Source organism: Eutrema salsugineum, unplaced genomic scaffold (genome assembly GCF_000478725.1).
Source record: "Eutrema salsugineum unplaced genomic scaffold, Eutsalg1_0 scaffold_1, whole genome shotgun sequence".
Lineage (NCBI taxonomy): Eukaryota > Viridiplantae > Streptophyta > Magnoliopsida > Brassicales > Brassicaceae > Eutrema > Eutrema salsugineum.
Genome location: NW_006256909.1, coordinates 7,799,090 through 7,809,560, shown reverse-complemented (window position 1 = coordinate 7,809,560; position 10,471 = coordinate 7,799,090). Strand labels below are relative to the sequence as shown.

General features: G+C 33.7%; 4 protein-coding genes across 9 annotated transcripts in view; 2 read left to right on the top strand and 2 right to left on the bottom strand.

Annotated features, from left to right (window-relative positions):
• Window positions 1-754: 754 nt before the first annotated feature.
• On the bottom strand, window positions 755-1,437 carry LOC18028636. Its single transcript, XM_006413648.2, has one exon. The coding sequence runs from the start codon at window positions 1,331-1,333 to the stop codon at window positions 989-991; it is 345 nt and encodes a 114-aa protein (XP_006413711.1). The 5' UTR covers window positions 1,334-1,437; the 3' UTR covers window positions 755-988.
• Window positions 1,438-6,317: 4,880 nt separating this feature from the next.
• LOC18028635 lies at window positions 6,318-7,067 on the top strand. Its single transcript, XM_024148799.1, has 2 exons — window positions 6,318-6,397; window positions 6,433-7,067. Exon 2 carries the CDS (start codon window positions 6,545-6,547, stop codon window positions 7,064-7,066), a length of 522 nt encoding a protein of 173 aa, XP_024004567.1. The 5' UTR covers window positions 6,318-6,397; window positions 6,433-6,544; the 3' UTR covers window position 7,067.
• Window positions 7,002-10,471, bottom strand: part of LOC18028632 (disease resistance protein TAO1) — a 28,242-nt gene continuing 24,772 nt past the window's right edge. For 2 of the 6 annotated variants that reach the window (XM_024148786.1, XM_024148790.1), the window contains one exon: window positions 7,715-7,988. In XM_024148786.1, the coding sequence (XP_024004554.1) occupies window positions 7,887-7,988 (102 nt within the window). In that variant the 3' untranslated portion in view covers window positions 7,715-7,886. The other 4 variants (XM_024148787.1, XM_024148788.1, XM_024148789.1 and 1 more) reach the window with 4 other exon arrangements.
• Window positions 8,249-10,471, top strand: part of LOC18028633 (calcium-dependent protein kinase 15) — a 5,690-nt gene continuing 3,467 nt past the window's right edge. Inside the window, 3 exon segments of the mRNA XM_024149539.1 lie at window positions 8,249-9,185; window positions 9,428-9,838; window positions 10,172-10,315. Of these exon segments, the coding sequence (XP_024005307.1) occupies window positions 8,249-9,185; window positions 9,428-9,838; window positions 10,172-10,315 (1,492 nt within the window).

Genomic DNA, 10,471 nt, shown 5'->3' with positions numbered 1-10,471 from the left:
TCGGCTGCTTTTGCGGATATAGTCGTCGAGAAGAAGGATAGATCGGATCCGGTGAGATTTGCGGTGATGCAGCGGTCAAGATTTCCAACCAACATGCATGCTCCCACGTGTATTAACACGTATGCCCTTTGTTGTAACACATTTCATATTTGTATTTGGGCTTTAGTTTGTCTCTGTTGGGCCTATCCATCATTTGTACTTGTCCGTTTTGGGTTTTTATAATGCAAATGATAAAAAAAAAAAAATGCGAGATAAGACAACCACGATGAAACAAACAATCCATAAAACTTAATCACTCAAATAAAGAAAAAAGATTATAAGATATATATATATATATATGTATATATTAGGGAAATAAATGATTTTAGGTTTAAATCTTAGGGTTAGAATTTTGGATTTCGAAATGGTTTTTAGAATTTAAATTTTTAGAGTAAAGATATAGAATTAAGAAATTCAGGTCTTTGACTTTTTTTCTTTTATAATTTTGACTTTTTGTTAAGAGAAAACATATAGACTATTTTAATAGTTTTGATATAAGGTATGTATTTTTTGGCAAACTATTAACTAAATATGACAAAGCCAGTATTCTTTGTTTTCTTTATGACAAAGTCAATATGACAAAGTCAGTATTCAGTAAATACAAATTATTATATAACCGTTTTATATGTATTTACACACAATATACTCATAAAGACACATGAAATAAAAAAAGATTGAGATATATAGTCGAGTTTATACTGAGGTTTTAGAAAAGGAAAAAATAAACCAGTTTATACTGACGTTGCGTCAGAATCGAATTCGAACATCTATAATGAATATTGCCCAAAAAACAAAAATAAAGACAGATTAATTACAAAACAAATATTTACATAATTTGAATTAGCTAAATTCACTGATCGAGGGGTCAATTTCAGGAACACACACGCATCAGACTTGTTTTCTTCTAATTAATTAATAAAGCAAAAAGAGAAAAAAAAAGGACAAAACATTATTCGATCTCCGGGATACTCTGTAACGCCGGCCTCCAAGGCCGTTGGTGATGATTCGAGAGATCGGCGGCGAAACCGAGTTGATCTCCACCGTTGAAATGTAATTTAGAAAGGATCTCTTCCGCCGTCAAACCGTTCAAACTAATGTTCCTCATGAGATCTTCAAATTCCTTCTTCGTCATCTTTATCTTGATCTCTCTTTTTCCACACGAACCTGATGACGTCACATTACTTGTTTCTCCGAGGAGCTTCTCTTTGTCATCGTCGTCGTCGTGGAACACGGTGGATCTTCTTCTTCTTCTTTCCGTCGCCGTTTTGTCTATTACACATACGCAGTTTCCCATTTTATTTGTTTTTATATTTATGTTATCTTATTTATTTGATAGATTGAGTTTGTTGAGATTAATTAGAGTACTCAAGCGAGAATCTAAGTATTTATAGTGTTCCAAAGCATTTTATTTTAGTAGTATTAAAGAAATGGATAAAAGGCTCGAGGAAAAGGGGTTATATTTGTACGGCCATGTCCGGAGGACAAAAGTTGATTAGTCTTTACGTGGAATGTCTTTTTTCAAAGTTACGTTGTAATTAGTTGACCAAAGTTGTTTCATCCTCATCCACTCCTCGTAACTGATTTACTTCAAAAATAGAAATTTTGTCAACAATGGATTTATACTTCTATTAAAATTTCAGTTTATATTTAGCTTCCATTTTAAACTAGTGTATAACATTTTATTTTACTTTTAATACTTTCAGAAGACTATATATGATCAGAAATGGTTGCGAAAATATGTAAAAATAATAAATGATAGTATATTTGGTACAATATGACACACATTTAAAACATTGAATATGTCCTATTATAATATTCAGTCTTATACTTTTATTTTGTTAATTTTTTTTATCTTATACTTGACCTTTACTTTAAATTTAATTGGTCTTTCAAAAGTGCTATTCACTGAATAAGTTATCGAATTCAATTAGACTGAACTCTAAAGTTAGATAAGAAACTATAAAGTTAGTAGGAAACTCGTCTTGAACAAAATTTGTAGATTCAAAATTTGTCCTCGATTGTTAATTCATTGTTTTATCTCTAGTGCCTGTGCCGTGCCGTATTATTAGAGGATGTGCTCAGAAGTGCTATTGCAAAAAAACCCATATCAGAATAACAAAATTTATCGATCTATATAGGCATGCCTATTTTTTGTTGGGAAAAACGTATTAACATATATACAAAATAGTTCCTATATTTACAAATTACCACATAAAGAATCTATGATATTTTTAATAAACTATAAAGCAATTTTTTATAGAAAATATAATATTTTTAATGTAATATTTTGTGTCCACGAGTTCTGATATATCACATATAAGGAGTATTATATGGCTAACTTTGGAAAAACTAGAATGATCAAATTATTAGCACAGTGGTGAAGTTGATGGGAGTGGACTAAAAGTTATGTCGAAAAAGGACTAAAAGTTACTTGTTGAAATAATTGTCTATTGTGTCGGCCGTGTGCTTCCAAATACTAAAGAGAAATGCTTTAGTTGTTTTTATATATTAATCAACAAATATATAGTTTTAGCTTTTGATTTTTTTTTGGTAAAGAGCTGTTTAATCATTTATTTGGTCTATTGTACCTGTATCATTACTAATTTTTTTGGCTGGAAGGTTAAATGTCATCACTAAATTGGATTCGTAGCATATGTCTAAATCAAAAATGTTAATATTTGTTTATTGTTAATTAGAATTCTCTTTTAAAATGTATATATCTTATTTATTCTCCATAATTATTTGTCAACAAAAAGCCTTTACGTACATAATTATCCCAAAAAGTTAGAGATGGTCTTGTACGTGGTAGAAAATTAACCACTTAAAAGCTGCTCATGAATCGTGTGTATAGTTCTTCTTCATTTTTGGTTGTTGTAAAAGAATAAAAACATGTGCTGTGGGCCTGTGGCCTATGTTACATTATAGTTTAGTAGCATATTCTGTTTTGATCAATATTACGAATTTGACTTAGATTAAAGGATCGACACAAATAGTTTTTCGAGGTTGACATCGGCGGTCGTCACAATAGTGAGTTCGACTAAATGAAATTATAAAAACAAATTCACGTAATGCAAAACCATAATGATAATATTCTCAATTAAAAAAAAATATATATTTTATGGTGACTTAAAATTTGGAATATATCGTTAATTAGGATCTTCTTTAACAGAAGTGGGAAGCTATGGTACGGTAGAGAGTTTCGCCACTTCTCATGTGTGTATATATTTTTTTTACGAAGAATATACTTGATGAAACAGAAATTCTTCACGTGCTAAAAAAAAATAAGTAATGAAATGGCGTCTAAGGACAGGTAAAAACAAATAATTATAGTAAACATAATTAATTTTTTTTTTCTGCTTTTGACTATAGATATATAACTACTAGTTTTTGAAAAAAAGGTTGTGTGAACTGTGAAGTGTCAGCTACTGCATTTGCATGGGAAGGGAATAATTCGTTACGTTTTTTCTTGTCTAATTGTTCTTTGTCTTTTTGTTCCTTCAATTTTCCACAATTCACGTGTACAACTTTTATATATTAAAATCTTGGTATTGTACTTTGATCTCTTTGCTCTGTGTATGGATAGAATCTGGTCAAAAGTATATATTACAAATTTCTACAAAGAATGAAAAGGAAAAGGGAATCTGGTCAATTGTTTTTGGTACATGATGTAGTTACGAGACAATAATTCTACTCAAACTTGTGCGTTTCTTTCTTTTTTTTTTTTTGGAACAGCTCAAATTGAGTAATTATAATAGGCCTTTGTTTACTAATGGGTTGAAGAGAAATGTTCACACTCAAATAAACGTAAGATTGGAGCTGTTTTAATTTCTACACGGTTAATAAAACATATAAATACCAATGTTTTTAAAACCGGACTGCAGACCAAACCGGAAAAGCCTTTGGATTATAGATTAACATGGTTAGACCGGATTCAACCGGGTTTGATAATACTTTTCAAATAATTATATATGAATTTAGGAAAAAAACCAAAAAAGTATAAAAGAGATGATTTAGAAACCTTATTTTTATTTTAAAAAGTAAAATAATAAAACAAAATCAAATTGATTTGTTACATTAAAAAAACGTAAAAAAAACATAATTATTTAAAGTTTTTTAGTTGAACTCGGTTTAATATGGTTTATCAGTTTAACCAATTTTCGGTTTATTAATCGTTCATTCTGGTTTTTAACTCAACTTGGTTATACTTCTGGTTTATGGTTCAACCTGGTCTAACTGTCGGTCCGGTCCGGGTTTAAAAACACTGATAAATACGAATAAAAGAGAAATATAATAATTTTAAAAAACAGAAATCGGGTGAAATTACCCTTAAATTATCGCTTACTAGTGTAATAGCACTAAGATGAGCATATTTTGTTTAATCTTAATTAGAACACCATGACCAGATTATCCACCTCTAGTTCACTTTAAACATATCCAGTCAACCCTCTCTATCTCTGTCTAAGTTTCTTTCATTTGTATTTGATCATCACTTCTTAATACTTGAATCATCTATATATATATATATGTGTATATTAGTTTATTACGCAAATGTTAAAAAAATTTCAAAAACGGACACAATTTTTTAGATCAATTCACAAAATAATATAAATAAAACGCATAATAAATAGTTAGATGGGAAATACAATGGTGTGATATAACATTTTATTCATCGCTTATTAGAGTATATTATTGTTCTTCTCTTATCTATATGTTCTATTTTAAACCATTTTTAATCAAAGAACATAACCAACACATCATTGCTAAACCACACAAATATATATATATATATATATATATATATATATATATATATAGATTTGTATTCCTTACGTTTCTATTTATTTGATCTCATCCCAGATAACATGTGTTTTATGAGATTTGACACACATATAAGTTGGAGGGAGAGAAATTAAAATTTTGATCTTCTTATAATTATAATTCAATCAATCATCTATATAAAATATCGGTGGTGTGGACGATGAATCAGACATGTTTAGTTCGGCGTGGATCCATGTCTAGACGACTAGACCTAATCGAACAAATAAAAATTCTTAAGTTTTCTAAATTATGTATTGATCACTCGCGTATGGACATGTCACATGTTTGTAAAATAAGATTGTTTACTCAATTAAATAAGTGAAAACGATTGAGATTGATTTATTATTAGCACTAATAATTGAGGCAAAATGAAAAAGAAGGAAAGGACAGAACAATGATGAACCACATGTAGACTTTGGTAGTTTAGCTCGTCGGTTTCCATCGTTAGCCATTCACTCTCCAATCCAGAAACACACTCGTCGAGTCCGGTCTTAATCTAACAACTATTGATGGGTTCAGATAAGGCCACCTGTCGACATAATGATCAAGATAGTTGGACCCGCTTGCAATTAGTGTACACGTGTCGCACAGATGAACTGCGACATGTCTTATGTGCTTTACTATGCGAAGGTGTTGATGTAGGCTCCACCTCAGTTATAGTCTTAAAAACAAGCCAAATTTTATTAGTATAAGATGTTAATTATTTTGTTTAAGTTGGCGTCATGCATATACTATTTGAACTTTTTTCTTCGAATCTGCACCATCTGTTTCAAAGTTACAAAAATGTCAAAAATAGATTTGGAGGAAGAACCACAAATAGTTATTTTTCGAATCTTATTTTCATGCAAATTCAAGCATTTACCACCATTTACGTTTTTCACGAATGCTTGCTTAACGAATTATTGTACATGTACGTAGCACGTACAAACAATACCTAGAAGGCTAGAAAGCTTTTAATTTATCAAGATTACTGCCAATTTTTTCCCTCTGTCAATGAGAAAATTCCGAAATGTTTGAGGGCCATAACTTTTATCAGCTTATGACCAACCTATAAGAGAATGCATCGGATTAATAGAATTACCTACACTAAGTTGCTTGGATATAATATGAATAACTATACGGTACATGAAGATTATTACACATCATGGCACGTCAACACCTAAGACTAAATTTGTACGATATTAAATGATATGACTGAAATTACTTGGAAGGTAAATACAAATCTGAAACTTTTATATACGCAGATAAACTCTTTTTTTTTTTTTAACATCATTATGCAGATAAACTCGAACTCATCAAAATTACTAGAAGAAATTAAATACAAATACAAAAGTTACTGTTATGAAGAATTGACGTGGAGTCATTTTCTTTTGAACATAACTGAGTAAAATTAAACACAAAAAATGCAAACAGTACTCTCACATTTAATATATATAGATACATACATGCTCATTATCCTCGCCTTCGACCTTCACTCATAACACAAAGTAATATATAGTACAAGACTACAAGAGTTCTTCCAATACATTGTATCATCCTCAAAATTAAAATGTTTTAATTTTGAATATATCCTCGATCTTTCACTCATAACACAGAGCAATACATGCTCATAATCCCCATCATAATCTAGCTGTATAACGATAATTTAGGACATTTTATACATTTTTTCTTTAGTTCACAGAGAAATATGGGAAAAGGTCGGAGATTAACGATGAGTCGGAGCGAGCGGTTTCTTGGGAGTCATCATCAGTCCGGTGATCGCCATGAGGACGGAGAAATCGCCGTCGATCTGGAGTTCACGGAAGAGGATGTCTGGTCAGTAATCGAGCCTAATGAACCAACAGAAGAAAACGCGTGGACAGCACACTCCATCGAGGCGAGTGGCAGTGAACGGAACGGAGGCCGCGAGGGTGGCCTGACCGTTAACAGCGCTGGACGGAGGAAGAGACACGTGGCGACTTCTGCGCCGGTGAATGTTCCTGATTGGAGCAAGATCCTGAAAGTGGAGTCCGTCGAGTCAATGCGTAATAATGACGTGGCGGATGGTGATTGGGAGCGTGAGATGGTTCCGCCTCATGAATACGTGGCGCGTAGCCGTCACGTTGACGGTGGCTCGTCAGTGTTTTTGGGCGTGGGAAGGTCGTTGAAGGGACGAGACATGAGACGGGTCAGAGACGCCGTGTGGAGCCAAACCGGGTTTTATGGTTAATCTAGGTAATTAATTTGATCATTAATGGTTGCATCAAAACAAAAGTAAATTGATCATGAATGTTAAGATTATAAATGTATGATTTGTCTATAGAGTTTTAGTAAATTAAGCACCACACATATCATAGTGTCATGTATATTACATTCGGTATGTAACTTATGAACGATTACAATAATTATATCAAAAAAATCGCTGGTCCATGCACGATTAAAGTAACTATATAAAAAAGTCGTTGGTCAGTACATTAAACTCTTAACGTTGATTACGAAAATGGAAAAAATTTAAAACCGTTAATGTCGGCCGGAACATAAATGGAAAAAACAAATCTGTTCTTTCACGGAGAATGGTATAGACAAAAATTTGTGAGATCGTACGAGCGAAATTGCTAAATTTCTTCACTTTTTTTAAATAGATGCCTATAAATTCCCCGACCGTGCTTGTTCTTCCTCTAACCTAGACCACAAGAACTTCTCAGGAAAAGAAAAAAAAACCCTAAAATGGGTTGCTTTAGCAGCAAACACCGAACAACGGAGAGTGACGTCATCAATGGCAGCGTAAAGAGCTCAATTCCGACAAATCAATCACAAACCCATGTCTCCCGTGACGTCCCGGAGCCTCAGAAACCGTTACCTACTCAAATTCCTGTTGGAACAAAACCAATTGGACTTAAGTGGGTGTTTAAGATAAAGCATAACTCTGATGGGAGCATAAATAAGTACAAATCAAGGCTTGTCGCAAAGGATTATATATGTGCAGAGGTTTGGTATTGACTTCGATGAAGTATTTGCTCCCGTAGCCCGAATTGAAACCATTCGCCTTATCATTGCACTAGCCGCTTCGAACAGGTGGGAAGTACATCATCTTGATGTAAAAACAGCGTTCTTACATGGCGAATTAAAGGAGGAGGTTTATGTGCATCAACCTGAGGGATTTGTAGTTAAAGGAAGTGAGGGCAAAGTATACAAACTACACAAAGCTCTCTATGGACTTAGGCAAGCACCAAGAGCCTGGAACAACAAGCTCAATCATATCCTTCGGGAGTTGAAATTCAGCAAGTGTTCGAAAGAACCCTCTTTATACCGAAAAGAAGAAAAGGGTTTACTTCTTGTTGTAGCTGTGTACGTGGACAACTTACTTGTCACAGGATCTTCTTTGAACTTAATTCTCGAGTTCAAACGGGACATGGCAGAGCGTTTTGAGATGAGTGATTTGGGAAGACTGACATATTACCTTGGGATAGAAGTGTTACAACAAGGAGATAGTATCACACTAAACCAAGAAAGATATGCAAAGAGAATACTTGAAGAAAATGGATTAAGCGATTGCAATGCTGTGCATATACCAATGGATGCGGGTTTAAATCTGAGTAAGGCACCTGAAGAAAGAAGCATCGATGAAAAGAAATACAGGAGGAACATAGGATGTCTTCGATATCTACTTCATACAAGACCTGATCTTTCGTATTGTGTTGGAGTGCTAAGCAGGTATATGCATGATCCAAAAGAATCCCATGGAATAGCCTTGAAACAAATCCTAAGGTATCTTCGAGGAACCTTAAAATACGGTTTGAAGTTTGAAGAAGCGAATACATCTGGTCTGGTTGGATATAGTGACAGTAGTCACAATGTTGACTTAGACGATGGGAAAAGCACTTCGGGACATGTTTTCTACATCAATAACTGTCCTATAACATGGTGCTCACAGAAGCAAGAAACTGTTGCACTATCTTCATGCGAAGCAGAGTTTATGGCTGCAACAGAGGCAGCTAAGCAAGCGATTTGGTTGCAGGAATTACTCGAGGAAGTCATTGGATCAGGATGTGAAAAAGCTGTGGTTCAGATTGATAATAAATCAGCCATAGCCTTGACTAAAAATCCAGTGTTTCACGGAAGGAGTAAGCACATACACCGAAGGTATCACTTCATTAGAGAGTGTGTTGAGAATGAGCAGATTCTGGTTGAACATGTTCCGGGAACAGAACAGAAAGCTGACATTCTGACTAAAGCACTCGGCAGAACCAAGTTTAAAGAGATGAGAGATCTCATTGGAGTCAAGGAGGTGACTAAAGAAGATTTCAAGCTTAAGGGGGAGATTGTTGGAGTAAGCTTGAAAGAAGCTTGTTGAGCAAGTTTTCTAGAAGATTCTTTATGTTATGTTTCCTAAAAGAGTTAGGTTTAAGAAAAGAAAATTAGGAGTTATCTAATTACCTTATTCTAATAGGTTTAGGAGTAGCTAAACATCTATATAAGGAGATGCTAATGTGTGGCATAACTTATGAGTTTTGAGTTTTGATCTTTTAGGTTTTTGAGTGAGTTTTCCTAAAGTTTAATAAAAGAGAGTTTTATTAACTTGATCTCAAAGCTATTTCGATAATAGAGAACACATACGCCTGCAAATCAATACTCAAGAGGAAGCTAGCGAGGAAGCAAGACAGGGACGATGTGAAGAGAGAGATTCAGATAATGCAGCATTTGTCAGGACAGCAAAACATCGTCGAGATCAGAGGCGCGTACGAAGATAGACAGTCGATACATCTTGTGATGGAACTGTGTGGTGGTAGTGAGTTGTTCGATAGGATTATAGCTCAGGGGCATTACTCGGAGAGAGCAGCTGCTGGTGTCATTAGATCGATTCTGAATGTTGTGCAGATTTGCCATTTCATGGGTGTGATGCATCGTGATCTCAAGCCTGAGAACTTCTTGCTCGCTAGTAAAGATGAGAATGCTATGCTCAAAGCTACTGATTTTGGATTGTCTGTGTTCATCGAAGAAGGTGAGAATACTATACAACTTGTTCTGCCTTTGATTATATGCAAGTGTTTTAGATTTATCAAAAATTCTAAACAGATTTTTAGATACGATAATTATAGATTTTGACAGGAGTAATCTATTCTTAACTTATTTTGTTTATAGTTTAGTACATAGTTGTAAGCTTCAAAACAGAGGCTTTACAAGTTTTGTGTGAAATTGGGAATGTGCATAGCTGTTTAGAAGTTGTGTGTTATAATCCTTATTTGTCTGTCAAGTTATAACATTTTGGTTAGTTGATAATCTGGTGTTCATAAGCTTGATCTGTTGTTTTAACAAATGGAAAACAAAATTGCAGGGAAAATTTATAGGGATATAGTTGGAAGTGCTTAGTATGTTGCTCCTGAAGTATTAAGACGAAGTTATGGAAAGGAAATCGATATTTGGAGTGCAGGGATCATTCTATACATCTTGCTTTGTGGTGTGCCTCCTTTTTGGGCAGGTAATGAAAGCTGACAAATTGTTTGTTTCGGTTTAACCATTCAGTTATGTATATATGTTGTTGTTGTTACATTGTAGAAACTGAAAAAGGGATATTTGATGAGATTATTAAGGGATAAATTGATTTTGAGAGCCAACCATGGCCTTCTATATCTGA

Excerpts from the sequence above, each read along its gene's own strand:
- LOC18028636 (XM_006413648.2), bottom strand. The coding sequence starts at position 1,333 with ATGGGAAACTGCGTATGTGTAATAGACAAAACGGCGACGGAAAGAAGA.
- LOC18028635 (XM_024148799.1), top strand. The coding sequence starts at position 6,545 with ATGGGAAAAGGTCGGAGATTAACGATGAGTCGGAGCGAGCGGTTTCTT.